The sequence below is a fragment of the Pavona decussata genome, unplaced genomic scaffold (assembly GCF_977016875.1).
Source record: "Pavona decussata unplaced genomic scaffold, jaPavDecu1.1 SCAFFOLD_129, whole genome shotgun sequence".
NCBI lineage: Eukaryota > Metazoa > Cnidaria > Anthozoa > Scleractinia > Agariciidae > Pavona > Pavona decussata.
Window position 1 is genome coordinate 711001 of NW_028145543.1, and position 27748 is coordinate 738748.

The 27748-nt window shown below is 39.7% G+C and overlaps 1 protein-coding gene and 1 pseudogene across 1 annotated transcript; one reads left to right on the forward strand and one right to left on the reverse strand.

Moving 5' to 3' along the window:
- Window positions 1-9524: 9524 nt before the first annotated feature.
- LOC146468796 (uncharacterized) lies at window positions 9525-14667 on the reverse strand. The gene is made up of 2 exons (XM_085124151.1): window positions 13932-14667; window positions 9525-10556 (listed from the first exon to the last, which is right to left on the reverse strand). Exons 1-2 carry the CDS (start codon window positions 14446-14448, stop codon window positions 10552-10554), a joined length of 522 nt encoding a protein of 173 aa, XP_084980277.1. The 5' UTR covers window positions 14449-14667; the 3' UTR covers window positions 9525-10551.
- A 9371-nt stretch (window positions 14668-24038) lies between these two features.
- LOC146468797 (uncharacterized) lies at window positions 24039-27733 on the forward strand (annotated as a pseudogene).
- The last annotated feature ends 15 nt before the right edge of the window (window positions 27734-27748 follow it).

Here is a 27748-nt window from a genome sequence, read left to right on the forward strand (position 1 = left end):
TCTTTCGTGTTTTTATTCGGTTGATCAGCCATGACTAAACGGTGATTAGAAAGTACAAACAGCACTGTCAAATGACAACAATAAGCGCGTTCAGTCATGCAAGCATTCTTTGCCCCCTGGGCATCCCATAAGATACTGTTAAATTAAGTTATTCAAAATGGCTGCAGTATCGATAAAAAGATTTGTAGTTCTTTCCCCCTTTCTTTGCCTTCTTCTCCACCATAAAACTCGTGCTTTCTAACTTCTTTTTTATTTTATATGCACTTTAAAGCCATGACAATGAGAATAGATCCCTCAGACACATGTTTAAAATTTGGTACTTTCATGGTACCGTATCACCTATAATTGTCTGTACTCTATCAATAAGACTTAAAATAAAATAAAATTAGATAAATTGGTAGGATTGTTCTTAGTTAGTTTACACCGCTTTGGTGCTGGGCTAGAATCATGCTGGTTTTCGATTTCAGATGTTGGTTTTTGGCTTTGCTCAGTTTCCACATTCATATCTTTATTGGCTTTGACAACCTTGATAACATCAGGGACAGGTCATTTCTTTGGTTTCTCTTGCGTTTTGCCAGTTTCCTCCTCCAGGCTTCGTTCCTCCTCCAATGCAGGTTTAATCTGCAAATTCCAATACAGAAAGTGGAATGCCTTGATGGAATCTGTGTCCAGTGATCTTCGTTTGTTGTCACGCATTACATTGTATGCGGAAAATGAGCTCTCCAGGTCGTAGGAGCCGATGGTAGTGGTGCAGTAGCACGAGGATTTCCCAAAAGAGCTTTAAGTCCATTTTGTCACCATCTCTTAAATTTTTCACAGCTTGAGGGCCTGTCTGCTTGATGTAAAGTTCCCACTTGTCCTTTGAGATGGATTTGATTCCTGGAATGCTGTTGATACTGTTATAGTTGCAATTGTAGTCAGTAAGCTTAGTAAGGTAGGAGCCTTAACTTTCGCCAATTTCAGTTGAGCGTGTATCTTTGTAACAAGCTCTTGACCGGAGTACATCTCTTCTAGGCTGAGGAGGGAGTTGCTGGCAGTGTTGCGCCCATGCCTGACTTCTTCTTTAATAAAATCACTAAGCACAAAAAAATTCTGCATAGTAAATCGTGGAGTGGAACCACATACTCCAGCTTTTTGTGGTGGGGTTCGGTGGCGCTCTCGCTTTTTTTCCAGTTGGGCTTTCCAGAAAGTTCAAGAGCCTACTTTTCCTTCCACTTGGAACATAAAGTAAGTTGTGGAAACATTTCATGAACTCACTGAGCTCGACCAAGCTTTTCTTAAAGTCCCAGGCAACAAGATTAATAATGTGACTGTTGCATGGGATGAAAACAGCTAATGGAAAAAGATAAGATAACGTGTTGTTAAATGCTTGCTTCACATAGGAAACATTCCTTTATTATACTTGTTCGTTTATCTTTCTGTATCATGTAATAGGCGAAGCTAATAAAATAAAATAAATAAATACACATCGTCGCTATGAAGACGTGAACACTGTCAAAATATATGTTAAACCCATGGATGATTTGCACTACTGTCTGAGAAACTGTTTCTTTGTTTTTTTTTGTTTTTTTCGCTCAAAAAAGATGTGTCAAGCAGATATGTGACAGATGTTCCACTCTGGGATAAATGATCAAAGCTTTGAGAAACAAGAGAGCTTTTTCGGGAGCTTTACAGGTCACTTCTCGGGCCAAGGAGTTTTCCAATTTTGAGACTTTTGACAAATGCATGCCTGGTTTACCGAGGATGCCGAGCACGCAAGAGAACACAGATCCTAGGCTAAGAAATAAATTCTAAATTATTATGCATGCGGCTTGAGTATCACAGTAGACTTAATATTCACTTGATTACAAAAAACGGCGCAAGGTCTTATTTTGCTTGCATTATGTTTGCCCCTTGTCTAGCCTTTGTAATCATGCGAAAATATTATTCCTTTGTCGGATACTGGATGAATAGCATAGATCTCTCTATTGATGTAATAATTTTGTCTGGAAATCACGTCACATTTCGTCTCCTCAACTTAACTACAAAGAATTGTTATTCTTTTGCCTGAAGGTGTGGGGCAAACATATTTGTAGAACTGATTGTAAAGATAAGTTTTAGTTTTGCATTCTATTTTCGCGAGGGACGTTTGTGTAAGGTACAAAACCTTCGGCAATTACTGTAGTTTACCGATCCGTTCATTTTTTAGCTCCGAGACTTAGACCAGTCGAGATACAACAATCAATCAGTTCCTAACAGGTCCAGGTCCAGAAGATGAATCAAGAACAATCAACAACTGATCATATCGAATCGTTACATGGAGTGAAAAGCCGTGAACATGAACGCTTTGCTAAACAACAAACATCGCAGCCATTACAAATGTACAAGAAGTCACGTGATCCAAAATGGCGAGAAAACAAACACATGGAACCCAGCCGCAACACCCCACCCCATGCGCCACTTAGTGAAGCATTACGACAGTGACTAGGCATGGGTTCCTGTACAGCTTGGTTATGCAATTAATTGTCAATATCAATGTCAATAGTGTTCACAGAGTGTCTCAATCATGACTGAGGTTTCCTGCCTCCTCCAATAGGCATAGCTTCTGAACAGGCCACACTAACGACGTGGTTGGTCCGGTCTTCGCATCGACAGTCCGCACTAGTTCGTCTCGTCCAGGAGTGGCCTTGATTACTCGGCCCAAGCGCCACCATCCTCTGGGCGCACTTTCATCCACAAAGAGTACAAGGTCTCCGACTTCTGCATTTTGACAGGGTTCGTATCATTTCTGTCTCTCCTGTAAGGCTGGGATGTACTCTTAAAGCCACCGCTTCCAGAAATGATCTGCCAAAATCTGGGTTTGCCTCCACTTCCTTTTAAACATGTCTTCCTTCACAAACGATCCAGGTGACAGGGCGTGGGCCATTCTCTGCAGCAACAAATGATTAGGTGTTAACGGTTCCCAATCATTAGGGTCATCAGAAGCAGCACAAAGTGGTCTGGAGTTTAGGATAGCCTCTACTTCAGTGAAGACGGTCGCTACAACTTCCTCCTCAACTAGGCTTTCCCGCCCGGAGTATTGCATTCAGAGCTGCATGGATGCTGCGTATTAGTCTCTCTTAGACTCCACTAGCATGCGAAGCTTTCGGCGGTTGGAAAACCCACTGGCATCCCTTCTGCAGGACTTCATCCTGAATTTGCTACTGGTTCCAGCCCTCAATGGCCTCTCTAATCTCTCTCTCAGCACCAACAAAGTTTGTTCCGTTGTCAGAGTAGATGGACTTGGTTGGGCCTCTTCGGTTCGTAAACCTTCTCAGAACGTTGATGAATCAATCAGATTCCAGAGAACTGGCCAACTCCAGTGTACTGCTCTAGAGTTCAGGCAGGTAAATATTGCACTCCATGGCTCTTCCCCTTTTGACGTTTAAAGGGCCGAATTTGGCTCCAAATGCAACCGGTGCTTCAGAAATGCGCCCTCCGATTCTCATCACTCCATCAATCAACACTGGTCGGAGCTTAGCAATCTTGCTCAAGGGTTTGACATTCCCATGATTCTCCAAATTTTTGATCTCTACGGCATACACTTCTCTTTGCACCAGTTTCACTATGGCGATATTCGCCTTTTCCAAATTTGCTGTCATTAGGTACTTGTGGCTGGTGGCGCTGACTGTGCCCTTCTGTTTAAGATGCTGCAGGTACACTTTGAATTTCAACAGCCATGCTATCTTTCTTTGTAGCACGTTCTGGGAAGAGTACTTCTTGAGTAATTCATGCAACTTGTCTGGAACTGTCAATGTAAATATAGCCTCATTCTTCACCCCCGGGTCCTCTTCTCGCAGTGCGGCAATTTCAATATGTGGCCAATCCTCCTCAGGCTTTGACAGAAAGGCTGGGCCCTTGAACCATCTTTCATTGTGCAGGAGGTGGTTTACTGAAAGTCCACGCGATGCATCATCGGCTGGGTTGAGGGTCCCTGGACAGTGTCTCCACTCGCACTGCAATAATAGCAGCTTCCGACTCAAGTCTTGGCACAGAGACATACTGGAGAGGAGCGGTGTAGCTCTTGGCCATGACGAATGAACAATCTACAGTTCCATTCTTTGCATCCTTCCTCAAAAGCGAGACAGTTCCGTAACCAAATTTTGATGCATCACTGAAGTGGTGAAGTTAAAATGTTGCATCAGTGCAACATCCGCCTGGGAAATAACATCGAAGGATGCTTACATTGTTGAGGAGGGTCAAATCTTCCTTCCATTTCTTCCAGCCATTCAACAGGTCTTCAGGCAATGTCTCATCTCAATGAAGCTTTAATTGCCATGTCTTCTGCATGACCCTCTTTGCTGTCAGCAGGACTGGATCAACCATTCTGATTGGATCAAATGTGGAGCTTATCATTGACAAACATCCCTGCCTCGTATTGTCATCAAGCTTTTTCGGTGTAAGCGATACTTTCACTCCAAAGGTGTCTGTTTCAGTGCACTCCTAGCGCTCTCTCAATGGGAAGTTTATCAAAGTCGAGATTCTTAATTGGTCTTTTTTCTGCTGGGATGGCAGCCAGCACTTTCTTGTCGTTAGAAAGAGACTTGGTAAGATGTAAGTTCCCTTTGCGCAATAACTGAACCAAATGTAATGCTGCCTTAATTGCCCGTTCAGTAGCAGGCACTGAGAACAGGCAATCGTCCATGTAAAAATTTTTGCGAATGATTTCTCTCACTTGTTCCTCACAGGCATTGTCACTGTCAGTTGCTGTTCGTTTCAATGCATAGGCGGCAATACAAGTTGAATCCGCCTTTCCGAACAAGTGAAGAGTCATCTTGTGATCACTTGGTGGTTCATTCATGCCTTCACTCCATTACTGGAACCAGAGCGCATCCATATCCTCCCCCAAGAAAGCTACCCTGTGAAACTTACTCTCGATATCAAAAGCCACTGCTACTTGATCCTTTTTGAACTGGAACAGTACTCCAATGAGTGAGTTGTTGAGTTGCATTCCTTGCAACAGTTCCTTATTAAGTGACATTCCACCCTATTCTGCAGCAGCATCATAAACAACTTAAACTTTAGGTTTGTTCAAGTTGACTAGTCCGTGATGTGGGAGATACCACGTGCGGTTAGATGTACGAGCTGCTTCCTCTTCAGACAATTTGACAGCATATTCTCTTGTCGATGTGGTCATTCATCACTGCTTTGTACTGTTCTGCAAATGCAGGGTCACGTTGGAAACCCTTCTTGAGTTGCTGCAATCTTTTCTCAGCTTATGCCCGATTGTTTGGAAGTATGGGGTCTTCGTTTCGCCACAACAGGCTAACTTTGTATCTTCCATTCTTTAGTCTGGTCATGCCTTCCAAGATTTCTAGTGCTGTTTCATCTTTAACACTGTTAGAGCTGTCGCCTGTGTTGCCAAAACCAATGTCATTCCGAAGCCCAGAACTTCTCAACTTGTTGGTGTAGTTTCAGGGACGACTTGTCTTCGGCCCAATCAAATTCGAAGACAGAAAGCGCAACTGGTTTACTTTCATCCTCCATCATGTTTGTTGGCCCAGCTACACACCAACCAAATGGGCTCTTCATTGCATACAGCTGATTCTGCAGACTGTCCCCCCAACGATAGTTGAACACCATATGTGCCTGAGGTACACCTTGAACAATGAGGACAGAGACTTTATTCACGTCCACAGCAACATCAGGCAACTCTAAATTCTTTAGGTGTGGCCATTCAGACAAATCCAGCTGGCTTGGGCAATACCTGTCAGACACATTTAGGCTTTCAATTGCTAAACCATGAGAAACTGCAAAACGTGGACCATCCTGGCTTGTTGGGCTGACAAGGAATATCACCTTGGACAGCTCACAGTCATGATTCCTACTGGTTACAGTGTTAATGCTAACTTTCTCTAGAACTCCTTGAAGTTGCAGTCTTTTGGCAAGGTGAGAAGTAATCATGGAAATAAAAGCGGCTGAGTCAAGCCAGCCATATGTGGTAACAGCTGCTCCATTGTCCGCGATCACACACAAAGGCACCACCCTTAGCAGTACAAAACTTCTTTTCTAATTCCCCGTAGTTGCACTGTTCACAGTTAGGTCCGTCACCAGAGGAATGCTTGGATTAGCATCCTGACTGTCGCTATTGTCAACCTCAGCAGTCGTTGACACATGTAACAAAGAATGATGATTCAAAGGGTGAGCACAGTCCCTTTCCATACAACTGTTACTTTCTGGACACCCCCTCTGCAAATGTGACTCTGAAAGACACCGGTAACGCAGCTTGTTGAACCCTGCAACTCGTCTCCGCCAAGCCACACTCTTAGACAAGAAGACTGGACACTTTAGAACCATGTGCGTTCCCTTGCAGACCTTACAAACATCAGATCGACGGCCAACACTTCTGCTACCTCGGTCTTCTCTTCCAGGTGAGGTCTTTCCTGATCATCGATCAGCTTCGTTTCACAGGACTTCTGTTGCTATTGTAGTAATTCTTGCACCAGAAGTGGGTCTAGAAGTAAAGACTGATTTCTTGGGGCTGTTCACACTGTTAAATTTAACGGAGGTGCTGTTGGCTCTTCCATAGACAGGATCAGTCTCAGTTCGCGACTCTGCGGTGATAAACTTAGATAGCTCTTTCAGAGTTGGCTTTCTTCCATCTGTCTTCTCGCCATACAACTTGGCTGTCTTTCTCCATTTCGCTTGTAAATGGTCTGGTAATGATCATAGATTTGTCTCAAGTTAGTGGTACAATCAAGTTCATTTGATTGCAGTTCAAACATTGCCCAGCAACAGTTCTCAACTTTCTCAGATAGAGCAAGCAGGGATGCACTGTCTCCAGCTCTAATCCATGGACTACCAACAACTGAAGATTTAAGAGCCTGCACAATCATAGCATTTTGTCCAAATCTTTGCTTCACCACACTCAGAGCTAGTTCACAACCATTTGGTAGACCTTGATAGTTCTCGGTTACCTTCTTTGCCCTTCCAGTCGTGTATGAGATCAAATAACTCATCTTCTTACTGTCCGTCAATGATGCTTTGTTTTCTACTTCATCTTTAAAATTTGCTTGAAATCTTAGGTACCTAGCTGGATCACCATCAAACGGAGTAGGTTCAGGCGGTGGCTGCGACATTCTTAGCTCCATCTTTTTCCAAAAGGGTGCCTGAGGTTTATGCTCAGTCCTTGTCACAGTACTTTCTTTACTCAGCAGATTCATGATTCATGGTATCTCCACCACTATTAACACTGTGCATCTTCAAACGTGCGGTCGGCAAGGCAAATTCCTTTGCATCACGGTTCAAGGTACCCTGCGGCCTCTCAGCTGCTAGATTGGTTGATTGTTTCAATTCTACATCAGCCACTCTTGAACTGCTAAGCTCCCTTTCCTCAATGAATGACTCTGGAAGGCTGTTTTTCTGTCACTGCCTCTTTATACTGGTCGAGGGATGTGCACCTATGCCATCATCATCTGGTCATCCGAGCCCAGATGTATGGAAGTTAGGTCATGCCACCTGTTCTGGTTGCAACATTCATCAAAATTTTCCACAAAAATTGAGTCACTTTTTATTTCATCTTGGAAGTTGCCCTTAGGTTAAGAGTTTTGCGGGTATTAGACACTTCATTTGTGTGTGCCAGGTTTTTAAAATGTTTCAATGTTGACTGATAAATGGGTATTTTCACAAGTGTTGAGTCCCTTGGAAGTAAGCTATTATTTTAAAAGACCCATGCATAGAAATGGAGTGTCTAATAGTTGCAAAGTCGTTGGAAAGTAGAGGCAGTTTGCAAGGGGAATAAAAAGTAGTGCCATTTTGGCTGCGGAAATCTTTAGTGGAATGTTAGGGCTGTAACAGTTTATGTGACCTAATGGACATATTTCTCATATTTTAATATGTTGACATTTGTAAGCATGTTCTGCCGCAAGACTCTCACAAGGTAAGAGCTAACTGTTCAGAAAAGAGACTACGTTTTTCAGTAAATAACTATAGGGTCTTGCGTTAATTTTCATGAGTCGAATATGACTGAGATGTAAATGTTATTTTTCTTTGTCTGCAATCAGCTATTTGTTGTAATATTGAAAAAGAAACTTTAAACAACAGTTTGTGCGCGAAATAATTCCAAATGTTAACAAGTCTAGATGTAAATGATATAACCTTTGGAATAAATAGTGAATAAAATATATTGATAGTTTGAATGATCTGTTTGTAGCAGAGAAGCCAGTTGTTTAAAGGGCTATTAAGTTGATCGTGGGTTAAGCTGAATTGGGTTGATCAAATTTTTGGGAAAAGAGATTTTTTATCCTTGAGTTTTGAGTTAGTCTTTGTTTGCAATGATCTGAAATTAGGTTTTAAAGGTATTTTTGGGGAGGAGAATGAAATGCTTGTTATATTTTGAGCAGGGTTTTGAACATTTTAACAAGAATTCAATAGTTGCAAAAAAAACGACGCCTATAGTTGCAACTTGAATAAGGGTGGTGGTAAAAAACAACTCAAATGATATGATGCAAAATTAACTTTAATAATATAATGGGCAAAAAACAACTTGAATAATACAGTGGTCAAAATCAACTTGATTAATAGTGCAAAAAACAACTTAAATAATAAAGTACGAAAGTAACTGCGAAGAATATCCTGCAGTACACAATATTTAAGTCAACAACCAGGAAGTAGATTTATAGAAATGTAATATTTCGGTTTAAAGTGCCCCTAACCCTTCAGTTTGTTTTCTTTTGGTAGATTTCCATACCTGTGAGGAACTCATTTTCGAAATTTTTTTTTAGAAATATTGAATCCTTTCTATTTTACGAGGGCTTAAAGTTACTGAAATTTTTAAAAATGCCCGCTTTAAGCCCCGCTGGACAAATTTTTGTCTCGTGGGTTCATTAGGAACGAGCCAATGAGAAGCGTCCGATATTTGACACTTTCTTAGCTGTGACGTAAGAAAAGGACACCATTCCAAAGCACGAAGGAAGGAAGGACAGAAGGAAGAAATCTTATGCATGCTGATTCCTTTCTCTACATTTCGAGAGTTGCTGCATTCAAAAGCCACACATTTTTCAACCATCTTCATCGAATCTTCGGATATTTTTGCACGATGTCCTTTTCTTACGTCACGCTCCATATTTGGCCTAGTGGGGGACTAATGCGAACGATAGGTGAAAATATCGACAAGACTGCCTTCACCTCTAGCGCTCGTAAAAAAAAAGGATTCAATATTTCTCAAAAATTTTTTCGAAAATGAGTTCTTGAAAGATATGGAAATCTACCAAAAGAAAACAAAATGAAGGGTTAGGGGCACTTTAATTCAAACCCATTATCAAACGATGGATAATTTTACAAACACGCGTAGCTTATGTATATATTACTAGAATATACAAATATCTCACATAATTTTGTAAAGAAATAAACAAAGCAAAGAATCCTAACAAAGTTCTATGCAAACAATGCCAATTCCCTAGTGGCTTTGATCCTGGTGTTCAGGCAGGGTTTTTCAGTATTAATATAAAGGGATTTCAAGAAAAAGACCTGATAGAAATCACCGTTGGTACCCCTCTATATTAACTCATTTCTTACGGGGCAATTTGAGAGAAAAATGCGTTTTTTAGACTGCCGTTAATTAGAGGTCGTTTCCTTGAAAAGCACTACTGCAAAGCATACAAACCTACACATATTCTGAAACCTTATTAAATTTTCTTGCTCATGAGGTTAATAATTAATTTATCTGCATCAATTATTTCAGTAATAATTCACTTAAAATAGATAAAATTCATAAATTTTGACATTTTTGCAATTTGAAAGACCTTATTACAAAAATACAAATAGCACTTACTTCAAAACGGTAGCATAAAACTTGAATGACTATTATGCAACATATGAACATGAAAAAATATTCCTGCTGTGTTATTTGCACAATTTGAAAGCATCATTTTAGAAGCTGCATAAATTAGCATTAATCTGCATATTGTACCATTAGTAAGTAATAAGCTTACTTTGAACCTTTTCTCTACCAATTCTTTGTCATCTATCAGAAGCTTCGGCTGTAAATGTAATTGCTAAGTATTTTAAATATATATAACAGCTTTCTGTGAGCAAAACAGAGACAATGATTACTTCTAGTTGTCTTTTCTTCATAATGTATATGAAAATGAAGAGGTGAGTATTATATTTTACTGTACTGGATAGCATAGCAAAGTCCACATTGTTCAGCAAATTTCGTATCAAAAACTGTATTGAACAAAAACTCCATTTCAGCAATTAAATATTACTCTTGGTGTGCCAGAATAGCCAGCAATTACTGTTGGAATTGAGACAGAGATGGACATTACACTGTTCACAGATTACTGTTGAGCGTGGTGGTCTGGGTCGTTTTGCTGGTCCTTCATTTGCTCTTTGTGCTGCTTTGTGCTGGGCTGAATAAACATGGGAACAGAGGGCACATACTCTGGGGGGACCAATGAGAGGCATATGTGATCCAACATTTTGAAGCCTTGGAACAACTTCAGCCTGTGCTTTGTCTGTGCACAGTGGGAACCTCCCTAGAGAAGCTTGACATCAGTTGTGTTGCCAAAGTCATCCTGTACTCTCTTGATTTCAGCCTGTTCAATGGTGAATAAGCTCTGTATATAAGAAATGAGTTATTGATGGAAGTTTCTAACTGGTGAAAAGCAATTCTGATAGGCCACTGCTTACAGTTTCTCCCTGAGCTATAATATGTGACCTTCTTTGGGAAAACGGACACTAACGCTTTTCCGTTTAAATGGCAAAACCGTTTACCATCCGTTTATATCCGTTTAAACGGTTCATTGAAGCGTTTAAACGGTTTGCTCATCCGTTTAAAAAAAATTCTATCCGTTTAACGCTTTTCCGAAAACGTTTAAACGGTTACAGGTTCTCCCTGAGCTATAATATGTGACCTTCTTTGGGAAAACAGACACTAACGCTTTTCCGTTTAAATGGCAAAACCGTTTACCATCCGTTTATATCCGTTTAAACGGTTTGCTCATCCGTTTAAAAAAAATTCTATTCGTTTAACGCTTTTCCGAAAACGTTTAAACGGTTACAGTTTCTCCCTGAGCTATAATATGTGACCTTCTTTGGGAAAACGGACACTAACGCTTTTCCGTTTAAATGGCAAAACCGTTTACCATCCGTTTATATCCGTTTAAACGGTTCATTGAAGCGTTTAAACGGTTTGCTCATCCGTTTAAAAAAAATTCCATCCGTTTAACGCTTTTCCGAAAACATTTAAACGGTTACAGGTTCTCCCTGAGCTATAATATGTGACCTTCTTTGGGAAAACGGACACTAACGCTTTTCCGTTTAAATGGCAAAACCGTTTACCATCCGTTTATATCCGTTTAAACGGTTTGCTCATCCGTTTAAAAAAAATTCTATCCGTTTAACGCTTTTCCGAAAACGTTTAAACGGTTTGCTCATCCGTTTTAAAAAATTTGCATCCGTTTTACACTCTAAGAAAAACGTTTAAACGAATTGCTTATCCGTTTAAAAAAATTTCCATCCGTTTAACGTTCTAGGGAAAACGGTTTGCTTATCCGTTTAAAAAGAAAGCCAGCAGCTGTTTAAACTTAACCCTGGAGCAGAACTATCAAGCTAACAATCGCTCGATACTCGCCGGAACGTGCACTGCAGAACAATGATTTTTTGTCCGTGTTTATTGAAAGCGAGTAGCCGAGAAATCGTCGCATCCCTTGGACAAACGACAAAATAATTAAAGTATCGGTTTGGATAAACATATAGCATCGAGAGCCGATGAAGCCATTCATTCGGCGACCGTGATTCTGCTATTGAGAAAATTGAATGACTTGAAGAACGAAAAAAAATACGCCGAGGCAACATTTTCACATGTAAACTTGCTTTCCCGCGAACGGAAGCTAAAGGAAGGTGTTCGATTTTAATGTGATTGACACTGTGTAATTATCAAATATTTTGATGTTTTCAAGTGCGTAGGCGATTACCAAATTCAAAATTTAGTGGAGACAAAATTTGTCGAGATTTTTGGCAGAGCCAAACAAATTTTGTCAACCTAGTGCGTACGGTACCTTACGGGAAATGCCCTTTGAAGGTGGCATGCTATTTTTAGATTTCTATGGGAAATGGAATTTTTTCTGAGAATAGTCGCAAGGACGCCGATGCTGCCGTCAAGTTTTCATTGTAGCGCATTATCTTTCAATAGTGATGGGACACGAAGCTATGTTTTGAAACAAAAAGGTCCGAAATGTGTAATCTTGAAACTCAAACTTCTTTAGAAAGCGAATCACTTCTGGCGTTATTTGACCCAGACGAGTCGGCTTCTGACAAGGTCATGTTCATTGCAAATGCAAAGTTGTTTCCTGCAACTTCAAAACAAAACAACAATAAACAAAGAAGAAGATGATGGATAATTTGCGATGGCTATGGTTTCTTGACAGTGTAAAGAGTTTTAGTTGCGCTTGTTGTACTCGTGTATTGAAAAATTTCTTGTCATCGTATAATTATTCACTGGTTGTTTGTTTCCAGAGGTTACGGCTTTTGTAATTGAAGCGTTTCTTGCAGTAGCTGTTCAGGTTGAGATATCGGCAGCGAAACTGTCCTTTATAAACTGTGCTTATTTCAACAAACTGCAGGGAAGAGAATAAACGTAATGTCACACGAAAATAGCAATAGTTTACCCAGAAATAGAATACAAAGCGCACAAATAAATTTTGAAGAAACCCAACTAAAGTTCGTCAAATGCGACAGTACTTTTTTCGTTCGCAGAATGTATCAGTTATTATCTACCAAGTTATTATGCTCCATGCTTACGCTCAAAGATATCTGTAAACATTGTAGGACTGTTAATTTTTTCCTCAAGCGATCTTGGCGAGTCAATCGTTTAACGGTTCAAGCTGTCCGTTTTTATAGACTTCGATCAACTGTTTAACGGTGTGAGCTATCCGTTTTTGGACTTTGGTCAACCGTTTAACGTTTCAAGCTAACCGTTTATTTTTTTTGCTGTACCGTTTAACGCTTTAAGCTATCCGTTTTTGGACTTTGGTCAACCGTTTAAATTTTTTGCTATCTGTTTAAACGGTTATGGAAACCGTTTAAATGCTTGAGTTAACTGTTTAGTATCCATTTACAACCGTTTATCTTGACCGTTTAACGGAAAAGCGTTGGTGTCCGTTTTTCCAAAGAGGGTCACATATCGATTATTTTGGTCTGCCCTGTCAATGCCGCACATATCTTTGTTATAATCCTCTAGTAAAGGTGGGCAGGAAACCTGAATAGTTCCCTCCTCACTCCTTCTTCTCACTTCCCTTTTTTCTTGTGGTGCATCTGCATGATGGGTGGGTTGATGCACTGTGCTCAAAAAGTAAACTGCCTTGTTGTCAAACCAGGAAACAGCAAGAATTTTCCCACAATTTCTCCAAGAGCCAGATCCTCTAGCAGGTTTTGGCTTTTGAGGGAATACCAGTTCTTTTGGGAAACCTCTGGTGTTCCCTTTCACTGTGCCCAGGCATTCTATGCCCCTATTTTGCAGTTTTTGTGCTAGAATAGGGCTTGTGTAAAAGTTGTCAATCACAACAATATGACCCTTCTGGTCATACCCCTGGGTGAGGTCAAGGACCACCCTAGTACCTAAGCCCACCTCAGGGTTTGTTTGTTCAAATGTTTTGCCAGTGTATATTTTTTCTTGCAGGATGTAGCCATTTGTTGCATCCGCGATGGCCCACACCTTTATACCAAATCTATGTGAAAACCCACGCGTCCCCAGAAATCAATCTCAGGAATTTTTAATATTCCCATGGCAACACAAACACCAAAGAATGTTTTCAGTTCAGCAATGTTCTCTATGGCTTTCCAGTCCAGCTTGTGTTTGTCTGGATTTGCTGCTCTCTTCAAATTTGCATTTTTGTTTGTCATTGTTTTTATGAATTCAAATAATTCGTCATCCCAGAAGAGCTGAAAAAACGATAAGGGCTCACACTTACCTCCCCAAACACGAACTGGCCCAGGTATCGCTGTAAAATCAGGGATTGTGTTATTCAACAACTCCTGTCTCGAAACAAACTGCGCCTGCTGTCTTGCTGGTTGCCGTGAGTTAGATGACACCGCCACTCGAGCACGCTTGGCTTGTTTTGGCGGCGCCCCTGTTCTGTCTCGTTCTTCTGCGGTGTTTACTTTGTTGATTCTGTTGAACTCGCGTCCTACGTTTACAACAATATTTTCCTCGTTCAGAAAAGTCAAAGTTGCAGAATCGGAAACAGTAAGGCCTTGATTGTTAATCGAATCAGTAGAATTGTTTACAAATGTTTCCACGGCTTCGTCCTCTGAATCCTGTGAAATCTCACTGAAACCTCTTCCACGGCTATCATGTGGATACCCATAAACATTGTCATCGTCTGCTTCGCTTTCACCCGAGTCAGAATCGTCTGAACTGCTTATACCTGCATCATTTTCCTCCAAAACCCGATCAGGTAATTCCTCCACAGGCAAACTGTCAGCCATTTTTAAAAAGATGCAAAATTGCGGCGTAAATTCTGAAGTAAAATCCCTCAAAAACCATAAAATTTCGTAATTTTTCCGAGCAAGTTGATTAGAAACACTTTTCGTTGTGTTTATATGAAGTATTTAGAACCTATTCCCTTTGGAGAGTTATTTTGCCGAGCTAAAACTAGGAAAGACTAGACCGAGGTTGAAGGAGCCACTATTTTGGCTTCTCGTAAGAAATGAAATGTCAAAACTGCAAACAAAAGACCTAAAATGGCGATCGAATCATTCAGTTGTATCTATCCACATGCTACAAGCTACACCTGCTAAAGCATCCGTGAAAACTATGTGTATGGTGCATTAGAATAATAATATTAACAAGAAAACCTGTTTAATACTATGGATAGCAAGCTATCACCAAATCACACGTATGGAGGGGCGTTTACGAGCCGCAAATTTGACAAAATCAAAAGACTCTGTGAAATTTAACTTGCTCCCCTGACTGCCGTGCTCTACTATCTAAACGTCTGGAACAGGCTACTTTTTAGCAAACCTGGTGATTAAAAATTTTCCCACTTATTTAAAATGGCTGAAAAGGTTCTGAAAGCCAAAAAAAAAAAACTTTCAAACAACATATAGAAAATACATGAAAACTACAACTATATCTTCATGAAGATTGTCACTAGCTCTCACGGGGGGTTTCTTTTATGTCCGTTTTCCATTCTATCATCAGATCAAATCAAATTATTAAATTTGGCTGGATTTTTAATAATTTTCTTTCACTACTTCGCAAGGCACCACCATTTTATTAGTCAACAAACCTAGTAAACACTTCTTTTTACAGAAAAATAACCACAACCAAAAACAGTTGTATTACCCTGATTTTTTTCTTGTTTCTTGCCTGATATTGTATTTGATTTGTCGAGGTGCAACAAATTGTCTGGAATTAATTTTTTTAGTGTTCATGGAGTTTGTTGGTTCTCTGTCCATTAAACTGAGCTGACACATTGAAACTTGAAGAAATGGTAACGTTCACAATAAAACTATTCTGCAGTAAGCTAAGGTATCTACAGATTGTAAAATAGATTTATAAAATTACCCTGCCACCAAGGCATTTTTCTATGATATCTTTTGACTACAACTCCCATAAATCAATTGTTGTAGCAACAAGACAGCATGAGAATGACCTATTGGTCAAGAATTATAATAAAAATTCTCGTCCAGACAATTCTGTAAATCACAAGTGAATGAGGTTGAAAAAAGTCATGAAGTGGAGTTTTTAGGGTTGTAAGGACAATCTTTATGTGATCTTTGGCTGTGGGTTTTGCTACCACACCACTTGCACGCTTTCCCACTGATGGATACAATTGCATTTTTAGGGGCAGCAACTACTTCTATTGGAATGTTAGGTATTTCTGTGGGTGTCTCCATTCTGAATAGCCCTTTCTGCATGTCACATTGCCTCCTCCTCGAGCATCTCAGTTTCATCCTCTCCTCCATTGGTGTGCCATATTCTTAGGCTCTTCACATACCTTTTTCTATTTGCAAAGATAATAACCAAAGAACATTTCACACACCAACTTCCGCATCTGGGTTCATGTCCAGTACAGTAACATACTGGTACTTTCCAGTATGAGTGAGTATACGATTGGGTATGGGTATGTCCATGTGTAGCTGTGAAAAATATATTCCTGACTTTTTACCATTTTTTTCAGACTTTTCTTATCCAGGTTTTTTCCAGGTCTGGAGAAATTGCTTTTTCAAGAATTCAGGACTCTGTACAAATCCTGGAATAATTGTTTTTTACAGATTTTACCATAGATGGGAGAATCTTGCTAGCAAAAGACGGTACCTTAATTCTTGCTCTTCAGCTCGACTGACATTCCTTTTCACCCGCTTTTTCTTGGCATCATCTGTTTGGTGCCTTTTGAGTCCCTTCATTCGTTCTTCATTATCATGTCTGCACTTAAAAAACAAGGAGAGAGAGTGAGAAACATATTAGTTTTATGGAGCACAAAGAGGAAACTATGAAAAGCTGTAGTTAAAGGGGAAGTATCATGGGGTTTTTGACCTCTTTTGTTAAAAATGGTGAAATAAGACTTTCACTTTCCTACAAAATAATTCAAGAACAATGAGAGGAGAGAAATCAACTTAATTCCTGACAGGAACAACACGTACTCTGTTCTAGCGCATTTTGGAAACAAAAATACGAAAACTTGAAAAACGTTAGCCTAATATTTTTCAAGTTTCAATCCATACCGGCCTACTCTGTCTCTGGCCAGAGGCACTAATCGACACTTTTATTGCACTGTTGTGATAATTTATAACAAAACTAGACAATAATTTTTTGTTTTTGTTCTCAGACAAACATTCCTGGGTTTTGAAATGACATCAAATTTTTGTGATACTTTCCCTTTAAGGCATGCCTTTTCTATAAAAGAATAAATAAAGAAAAACTGTGAAAACAATATACACGTCTTTGGAATGTAAAATTTTAACGGGCAAAACAAATGAAAAACAGTATCTTTTTCTCTGAAATTACAAAGGAAACCTTTATCCTCGCACCCTCACAACAACAAACAACAGCATTCATATCAAAAACATTTTTACGCCACTAACATTATTTTTATCACACAAAGACATACCATCTCTTGGATTCCGTCAAATATTCGAAGGCCCATCTTTAAATAGAGTTTAATGATCCAGTGATAATGTGGTCCTTTATTCTTGAAGCACCACGTCATGCTTGCTTGGAGAAGGCCAAGATTTGTGGATGCCTGATATTGCTTTTGATGCAAGTTGGTGTCCTTGGCCCGAAATTCAGTTAGGACACTGAATGTTGATTCAGGAAGATTTGAATGACCCTTTCCTAACTCAGGATCTATTACTTTTTCTGCATTTTTTGCCCTCTCAGCACATTCTATGCCATCTGCAAGTCCATGAAGTTCACATTTTCGAGGCATGAGTAGAGTGATATGGCTGGCTTTGGCATTTCAGGTCTGGGTAAAAGCCATTTTCATCTGCCTTGCACTCAGTGTGACTTTCCAAACTTGTCGAGCAGCGGGAAATTAGACAAGACGTTCAATCAAGGGACGATTCACAAACAAAGTCCTTCCTTTCTGAAGAAAACAGCACGACGTTTCAACTCGTCGAGCGGCGGGAAATTAATACGACGTTCAGTCGAGCAATCACAAGCAAACAAAGTCTTTCCTCCTTGAGGAAAACGGCACGACGTTCCAAATTCGTTGAGCGGCGACAAACAATACAAACAGAAGAAAATTTTCCTTTGAGGAAACAGCACAAAGTTCCAATTCATCTAGCGGCGGGAAGTCAAACAAGACGTCCAGTTGAGCAATATAAACAAACAAAGCTTTCCTCCCTAAGGAAAACGGCATGATGTTCCAAATTCGTCGAGCGGCGACAAACAATACAAACAGAAGACTTTCTCCCTGAGGAAAACAGCGCAACGTTCCAATTCGTTGAGCGGCAGCGAACAATACAAATATAAGACTTTCCTCCATGAGGAAAACAGCGATGCAACTTCTCCAAGCGAAGTGATCCAAATTCCAACACCGGCAAATCAACAGTCAATGTTCTCCCTGAGAACCAAATGCTCCAAATCGTTGATTGAAAAAAAGCACAAATAAAAGATTATTATTATTATGATTATTATGATTATTATTATTATTATTATTATTATTATTATTATTATTATTATTATTATTGAGCTGAGGAAAACTTTCGTAAACAGTTCTTTAACTGTAGGTTTATAGCTCATTTTTTTATCAAAACGTGTGTTAAGCACGTTAAAGAACTGTTTAGACTCTAACTGTTTGGGAATACAAACCTAAACTACCAAAAGCCCGCTCACAAGCCCAATCTTGGAGTAAATCTCAAGCATGTGACATGACGTCACGTGATACACAAAACAAAACCGGAATTGAAACTAACGGAAATAAAACAGTAGCCACAGTTGGGTATGACCAGGGGTGTACTGGACGTCTATGTCGTAGGCCAGGCTTCTGAGGAGCATACCTTGTAGGCGTTTTGGTGCCCGATCAAGTGGTTTCTTGGCAATACACTCTAGAGGCTTGTGGTCTGTTTTGATGACAGCGTGACGCTTATAGACAAACTGATGCCATTTCTCCAGTGCAAAGACAGTTGCTAACATTTCTTTTGCGATGGTTGCATAACGGGTGTCTGGATCCGTTAAAGCTCTACTAGCATAAGCAAGGAGACAACCTTCTTGCATAAGGACCGCACCAAGTCCTAGGCTACTGGCATCGCAGTGTATGACAAGTTTCTTGTCTGGGCTGTAGTAAGCAAGAACTGGAGCTTGAGTGACTAGTTGCTTCACCTCATCAAAAGCTTTGTCTTCCGAATATCCCCAGTACCACTCAACTCCTGACTGGGTCAGTTTCCTAAGTGGCTCCAAGACTTGGGAAAGTCTTCGCAAGAATTTAGCAAGGTAGTTAACAGTGCCATTCAGTCTCTCAATTTCTTCCTTGGTCCCAGGCGTTTCTAGTTTCAAGATGGCTTCCACTTTGTTTGGGTCAGGTTTCAAACCCTGTGCAGTCGGCAGATGTCCCATGAAATCCACCTGTTGTACCCTCAGCACCACTTTGTTCCTGTTGAGCTTGATGGACTTCTGCTGGCAAAGTTCCAATAGCAATGAGAGATTCTTATCATGATCGTGCCTGGCTTCATCAAGAGTGTCGCCAACACCATAAATTAAAATTTCATCTGCTATGCAGGCAACACCCACAAGTCCTTCCAGAGTTTGGACCAGACGTTTCTGGTATATTTCCATGCTTACACAAAGTCCAAAGGGTAGGCGTGTCCACCTATACCTCCCAAAAGGGGTCGAAAATGTGGGTAGGCATGCTAGAGTCTTCTTGTAAAGTACAGTGCCAATATCCATGACTAATGTTAACTTTGCTGAAGGTTTTGGCCTTAGCATGGTCAGGAAGGATGTCATCAAGCACTAGTAGTTGATAGTGTTCCCGCTTTAGCGCGAGGTTCAAAGAACGTGGGTCTATGCTGGCAGATACGTAGGCTTCCGTTCTTTGTGGTGGCAATTGCCGTCTGATTCACCCAGTCAGTGGGTTCATCCACTGGAGTGAGAACTCCTGCAGTGACTAGCCTGTCAAGTTCTAGTTTCACTGATTCTTTTAACTCAATAGGCAGTCTCTTTGGTGGGCAAAGTATCAGTTCCACATCAGAGTTCAGTGTGAGACGCACAGAGCCAGGCAGGGTTCCAATGTCCCCGTTGAAAATGTCAGGAAATTCATCTAAGATATCTGTGCTATCTACTACTCCATTGACGTGCTCAAACTGGTCATAGTTGACTGTGATGAGGTTCATCTTTTCAGCAGCCTTGCGGCTAAGCTGGGGGGTGAGCTGTTCATCAACAACGGCAAACTTTACCATGTACTTCATCAGTGTTTTTTGGTTTTCAACGAGCAGCTTGCAGGTTCCAAATGCTTTCATCTTCACTTTGTTCCACATTTCCAGGGAGACATTGGAAGGTTTAATAGGGCTGTTACCGGTGTGGCTTTTAGGGATGATACAGACAGTAGCTTCACAGTCCACTTGCAGACTGACTGGCTTGGTGTTAATGAGCATTTCACAATGAATGGGCTTGTCTTGTTTGGATCGAACACCATAACAACGACATTAAGAGTCTTAACTGAAGTGACGTCCAAATCAGAGTCAGAACGGTCAGAGTCTTGACTTACCGAGCAAACTTTGTCTTTTCGCTCACAGGGCAACAATCTTTTGCTTTTAGAGGAGCCAAACTCTGGAAAATTGTGGAATAATAATATTAAGTCCTTAAAATGCCCCAAGAATTTTAGCCGTCATTTCGCAAATGTTTTATTAGGTTAACCGCTTCACTGCCAGCCCCCAAGTATTGCCCAGTGCCACGGGAGAGTTAATTATTTTTGTGGTAATTTGACAGAATGGTAGAAAAACAATAATAATGCTAAAACCTGGAGATATAACAAAAAGCAAATACACATGGTTTGAAAGTGCAATTGAAATATTTACTTAGAGCTCATTTTGACATTGTTACCTTCACATTTGATGCCAGAAACAGAAATTGGACATGATACATTGCTTCAAAAAGCACGACACGAACGCTCAGTCTTCTCAACATTTTTCCCAAAGTCGCCAACACTGAATGATTCTTCTCCTCTACGACAAATCTATTTCATGTCCTTTACCTTCTCTGTATTACAACCTCTTACTTTTGGCATGATTATTCCATGTAGAAGAAGGAATTTTCCGACCCGTGAAGAACCCAAGATGGCCGACACATTATTTGTGAACATTATGAGAAAACTGAGCAGACACCTGTTAGAGACTGAAACCTAGTTGGTACCAGGCTCCGGAAGGATTTTCTGGGTCAAATATGCCAGGTGCTTTTGTATTTTAGGTGCCAGGGTTCCAACGGAGGTGTTCATTTTCTTGAAGTACTCAGTACGTCATAAAGGCACACGAAGTAAGAAAAATATGACGTACTCAGTACGTCATACAGGCACTAAAGGGGTTAATATATACTTGTAATACTCTTGATACATTTATTACTTAATTTAGATTTTTAACTGTAATTGTATTGAGCTGAAAATCCACTTAGGGAGCATCAATAAAGTTTGTATGTAGTTTAGTTTTGTATGTATATGTCCAGCTTGGTTTGAAGCCGTTGTGTGTACAGAAACGGTTGCGGAGGTTCCAGAGGAAGATTCCTCGTCGCTCATCATTGAAACAGTGAACAGACTAAAAATCCCACCGCTGCCATCACATATCAAGACGTCCTCTCGAAAATACAGAGTAAAAGAATGCAGAGTTCACAACAACAAGCTACATATTTTTTAATGGTGAGCACGTGCTCTCGCTTCATTTTACATACGAGAAATCAGTGACTGACGTAATACATGTCACACCACATGTCACATTATTGATCTAATGAATGTATCTCTAACACATCAACATCATTGGCAAATGAAGCCTAATCATTTCCTAGTGTAACAGAGTGTTTATTTTAGAGACTGATGATGTTGATATTGCAAATTAAGTGTTCTGGTAAGTTGAAGATTTGTGTGCTTTTCTGTTCCTGGGTAAATAAATAAAATTATGTAATAGTCTTTGAAAGGCCCCCTGCCTCTTACCGAAAAAGAAATATATATATATATTTATTTGTCATAATGAAAATGAACCATCTTTCATTTCAAGGAAATGTGGGGTTTTTTTAACTGCCATCAATAGCATCACATTCTAATTTAGAGATAAGAGATGCAACAGGATCAGAAATTGATGACATCAATCAGGAAGATGAATTCTTGCAGATTATGCAAAGCTATGGACAGAGTAGACTGTTGACAGTAAGTGACAGAAATGACTTCGAAAATGTCTATTTCTTAGATTTGGGGTTGTACACTCATTTTATGTAAACTGAACATGTGTTCATACTTATTGTTATGCTGTTTGCCAGGAAGGTTTTGTTGGGTCTTTTTTTTTTTAGAAATTGGCATTTTTTTTTGATGATTTCCAACGAATAAATCCCCAGATTACTGCATTGAGAGGCTAGTTGACTTTTCCTTATCCAATCTAGAAATAAAATACGAATGTTCCTAAACATTTCTTGTAGAACTGAAGCACAGGCTAGGCCTCTCTCGATCACCAAAGTAATGACTTGTTGAAGAGCAAGAACGGCCGACTCAAGGCAAATGTTTTCTTGTACCATACTATCTGACGAGTCACAAAAACGTTGACAATCACCCATTAAGTTCATTAATTCCTCAAAGGAATTCTCCCATTCTGTCGTTGTTGTTGACGCCATGATGGTAGCCATCTTGTTTCTTTTGTCGGGAAATAGTCATTCAGTGCATTATGGGGTATGATGCTTATTGACAGCGTTCAGAGTAGTTGTTGACAACGCATCTCGTTTGTTGATTTAATTTGGATTTATTGAGCGTGGCTGCGAGGCTTGATCTTGCCAGGGCAAGGTGTGGGTTTGATGTTGAATAAAAATTTGCTTGGTGATTAATTTGCAATGTCTTGACCCTGAATTTATTTTGTTGAGCTTGAAGTTATACCTCTTGAGGTTGAAGGGAATTTGTTTGAATCTGAGTTAATTTCAGTTGTTGAGCTTGACTCAACTATCTCTTGACCTTGGAAGGAAATTTGTTGAGGGTGAATTAATTTTGTTAAGCTTGATTAGAAAAATCTTGACCTTTTCAGATAACGTGTTGAAGGTGACTTAATTTTGTTGAGCTTGGTCGAAATATTTCTTGACCTTGACAGGAAGTTTGTTGAACTTGAAGCCATTTTTGTTTCTAGAATTTTGCACCATTCGGCTTTCCATAACCCAGTGCCTTATCACCTCTGTTTCTTTTGGGATGGGTGTAAACTGCAGAAAGGTGAGGAGAATTTATCACATAGGTCCTGCAAAAAAAATATTGAATGCTATGTCCAAGGGAGTGGAAGAGGAGGAAGGGATGGTTTACCAGCTGTCTTTGTTCTTCTGCACAATGGCATACCAGCTAACCACTGTGTGCAAGACATCAGAGACCACTGTAAGACAGAAATGTGCGGAAGAGAGATATTGTTTGCACCATTTGATGGACAGCTGATACAAGTTACTCCAAAGCATGACTGTTGCGATAACTGTGCAGTGAATTGCTCCTGTGGTTTGGGTGATTGTGAAGGTTCATTTAGCTTGAATATGTCAGATGCAGCAGAACTACCTTGTTATTTCCATTTCAAAGAGAGATAAGTGCACTCAAAACAAAGTCTTTTTTTAAATAGTGCTTTAAAACAGTACAGGAAAGATGGGATTTCACAAGCAAATGAACAAACTGGAAGAGTTGGTTAGTTGTCCAAATGTTCTGCTTGAGCTTGGTGACTTTTATAGATCAAGTGTCAAACAACTGCTATAATATTTTTGATTTACAAGATGTGTTTAATAATGTTGAAGTGTGGCGCAAAGAGCATGCAATTGCTATTGTTAACATTAGTCAATGTTTTGGTGTCATTGAGAAGGTGGCACAACTTGATATTGGACTATTTGATGACCTTGATGTTGATTTTGACTGGGAAGAAGTCAGGCATGATTCCTTGTTAATGGACATGGTTCAAAGTCTTGAAGAAGACAGTTTTTTACTGATTTTGATGACACACTTACAGCAGCTACAAGTCTAAACAGTACTAGTTTTCGGGGGAGTATAATTTACCCTAATCCATGTATTGTAACTGTAAGACAGTAAACTGACGTTGAAATCAAGCATAAAAATCTGTCAAAAGGAGGTAGACTCTAAACTGCTTCATTTACCCTTGATTGGATAGTTCGCTGTTACGTGCAAAGTGCAACTGCAATCATTTGCACTCACATTACACTGTGACCTGAAAAAGCCTTAATTTATTTTAGAAGTAATAAATCAAAAACGAGTGCGAGTGTTTGACCAAGGTTTCCAGACACAGAGAAACAAATGAAATTGGCGAGTGCTTTTATTGTTTCGAGATGAGTTTTTGATGTGGCTTCTAAAACTATTCACACTTCTTTAGTAATTAGGGGGTATTGTTTCAGTGTTTTAATTTCCCATGAGATTATGTATTTTAGTAATAATCAAAACGTGGGAATTTTGTTGTTGTTCGTTGTAAGTCATGTGGTGGTGAAAATGGCAGTCTTTTGCAGCGAATACCGAAAGCCGTTTTCGTTTTCCAAAAACTGGGGAAGAAGAATCAAAGTTGCTGCCCTAAGTCAACTGCCTACAGAACCAAATGGGCGATAAAAATTTTTCGCTAATGGCAGATAAATAGAAAAGTTCAAGTTCCTGTACTTGATGCTGGTGGCACTTTTAAAGATAGCCGTTTTCGTTTTCCAAAAACTGGGGAAGAAGAATCAAAGTTGCTGCCCTAAGTCAACTGCCTACAAAACCAAATGTGCAATAAAAATTTTTCGCTAATGGCAGATAAATAGAAAAGTTAAAGTTCCTGTACTTGATGCTGGTGGCACTTTTAAAGATAGCCCTTTTCGTTTTCCAAAAACTGGGGAAGAAGAATCAAAGTTGCTGCCCTAAGTCAACTGCCTACAAAACCAAATGGGCGATAAAAATTTTTCGCTAATGGCAGATAAATAGAAAAGTTAAAGTTCCTGTACTTGATGCTGGTGGCACTTTTAAAGATAGCCTGCGAGCAAGCTCTCTTAGGCGCGAGAGGGGAAAAGAGGAGAGAGCTTGCAACAATGTCTCAGGAATTTCAATCCCGCTCCCGATACTCCCCGCAGCTCCCTGCTGTCCAAGCTGTCAGAATTTGGCCAATCAGCGCAAACCGGAAACGATAGTGAATGTAAACAAACATTTGAAAGGTACAATGTTATCAGATACACTTCTAAAGACTGCAATCCTTGCTGACAAAAACTATAGTTTCTCTCATCGAGTATGCCTACCGAATGCCACAAAAATCAGAAAATTTAGTGAAGGATTTTACTTAATTGTGAGCACATTGATAACCGATTGACGAAAAAGGTTGAGGTCACAAATGTCATCCCAAGGGTCAAGCGAATCTTGCCGACTGCAGTGTCAACGCCACACAACTACTGGACATAAAAAATGTCGAAAACTAGCCACAGTCCGGCCAGGGAAAAAAGAAAGAGTGCAAGGAAATCGGAAGGATCTCAATTTTGCAGCCGGTTCTCCAAGAATGAGAATGCAATTCTCATTGTCGACAATGAGGTTTCATTGGAACACTTAACTCGTGTGAAATTTGTGATGTTGTGAACGAGTAGCAATGCAGATGTGAGAGTGCCAGATCAAAAGGAAATCATTGCGCTTCTAAAAAGCGTTGCCTTAAAAAGCCGGCAGTTCACTGCCAACGCCGTACCGAAGCACTCGGAATTGAGTCATTATATTCAGAAAGCTTTAATTTGTGCTGTAAGCTGAAAGATGTTCATGTTTTTTTCGGCTGAGCCAAACACCAAACAAAAGCTTAAATTTGGCCGACCTTGACTCCCCATCTGAAATGTCGGCAATCGAAGTGGCAGGCATCCCCATTCTTCTTGCTTCTTCAATCAAGTAATCGATAATGATACTTTGCAATGGGCAAACAACTAACATTGTTTGATGTTAGACTTTAGACTTTCAATTGCTGCAAAAGGTTGAAATATCAAATTTGTCCCAAATCTCGTAGGTAAAACTGCAAGAACATCGCTACTTTGAAGTAAAGCATTGGCAGATTAACTTTGGTCAGGTTTTAATCTCAGAGTAATGACGTAAGCACCAAATTCAATATCCACCAATTAGCAGTTGCAAGCTCTCTCCTCTTTCCCCCTTCTGCCCCCCATCCTCAAGAGAGCTTGCTCGCAGGCTATTTTAAAGATTATGGAGATTTGTCCAAAATTCAGTCGTTGATTACAGATTTGGCAAATATGGATGCCAACTCTTTAAACTTCTGGCTGAGTAAATTTGTCCAGGAGGTTGCGAATAGTGAAGGGAAGGTGTATCCAGCAAGGACCTTTTATGGAATTATCTATGGTATCCAAAGGCATTTAGATGAAACTGTGGGAAGCGAAGCATTAAATCCTTTAGATGCTTCAGATAAAAGGCAGAAGAGGATATAGAATTAATGTTCAATGCAAGATACTCTTTTCATCGAAGAGTACAGTTAGAATATAGATTGACCTTTTTTAAACTTTCTATATTTTATTGCAGATTTGCTATTTTCCATCGTTGTCGTGATGCCAAGATGAAGGATAACATGCAGCAAGGTGTGTGTTTGCAAACAAAGAACTGACAGTGTGGCTGATTAATTATGATTATTAATTAAACTGAAGTATTCTTTTTGTGTTCAATTTGTTTCGTTTTGATCCATAAATCTTGATGTCCAATGAGAAGACCGATGAAAACCAAGCGTGGTTTTGATATGTGATCCAAAGTACGTGTGGTTTTCATCTGTGTTTTCATTGGGTATCAAAACTCATGCACGTGACGAATTTAGCCATTTTTTATTGGCTGTCAAACTTATGACTTATTAACGAGTTTTAGAAGATATTTTCAAGAACCTTGAACTTAAATTTCTCTCCTGAAAATTCTAATTATTGCGTTCGACAAAGGAAGAACGCTTCCTAATCTTTTGGGTACCCTGTGCACACAAGCGAAAGCTGACCCGTGTTTTTTCGTTCCATGGTTCACCTTTTTGGCACCATTTTAAATGATGTCACAATTTGGTTGCGCAAAGCATTGTGCCTCGTGCTTCGCTGGAGTTTGTGTAAAGCGGCCCGCAGACTGTGTTCGTCTCACAACTCAAGTTTAGAGATTTTGTTTCTTTCACTCTTCAATGAACAAGGACATATACGGGATTATTTGCGATGAACAATACGGTGGCACACAGTTTTTCTCTCTCTGAATTCATGAGGTTTCTATAATAATTTCTTATGCTCGTACAAGGCTTTCAATATGCTGTTTAAATCGGAACATTCAAAAGGTTTAATCGCCTCATAGCGGTGGGATTTTCGCATAGAGTAAGCTTACATCCAAAATGTTTATTGCTTCATAGCAGAGAAATTTTCGTGTAGAGTATCAAAAATATCTTTCTTGTTGCAAGTAAAGAGTAGTAGCAAGTAAAAGCAAATAGTGTACTTTCTCAGTAACATTTTCATCTCTCTGAATTCTTGAGGTTTCGAGCAATAGATTTTTATAGTTGTGTCTGAGATCAAGACTGTCAATATGCTAATTAGACCCCTACCTGAAAAATGTTTATCGCTTCCTAGAGGCAGAAATTTTGCGTAAAGTATAAAAAATACCTTTCTAGTTGCTAATAAATAGTAAAATTTAGTAGCAAATGGAAATATATAGTCGATCGCCTGCGGTAGTATTTTTATTTCTGTTAGATTTTTATGCTTGTACACGCGCATTTGGTTATCTGAGATCAAGACTTTCATATGCTAATTAGATCTCAACATTCAAAATGTTTATCGCTTCTTAGCAGCAGGATTCTTGCGTAGCGTATAAGAAAAATGCAAATGCAAATGTCGTGCAACCTTAATTGTAATTTTTCCCTGTCAGATCTGTCACGTACTTGGGTTTGCCCCTAATCTCAAAGCCTCAGGGTGAAAGAGTGAAATAGCCCCTCATGCTCCAGATGTTTCTTCACCCTCAAAGTTAAGATTTTTATTTGCCCATTAACTTTGCTTTATTCAGGCTGGGTAACCAGCAGTAAAACTGTGGTTATTAATTTGGAAAGGAAACTTCAAATATTCTGTGAAGATGATGGTTATAGCAATAAAGAAAAGTTGTATAAAGAGTGAAACGAACGAAATAAG

Coding starts and splice junctions, on each gene's coding strand:
- LOC146468796 (XM_085124151.1), bottom strand. CDS start 14,448: ATGGCTGACAGTTTGCCTGTGGAGGAATTACCTGATCGGGTTTTGGAG.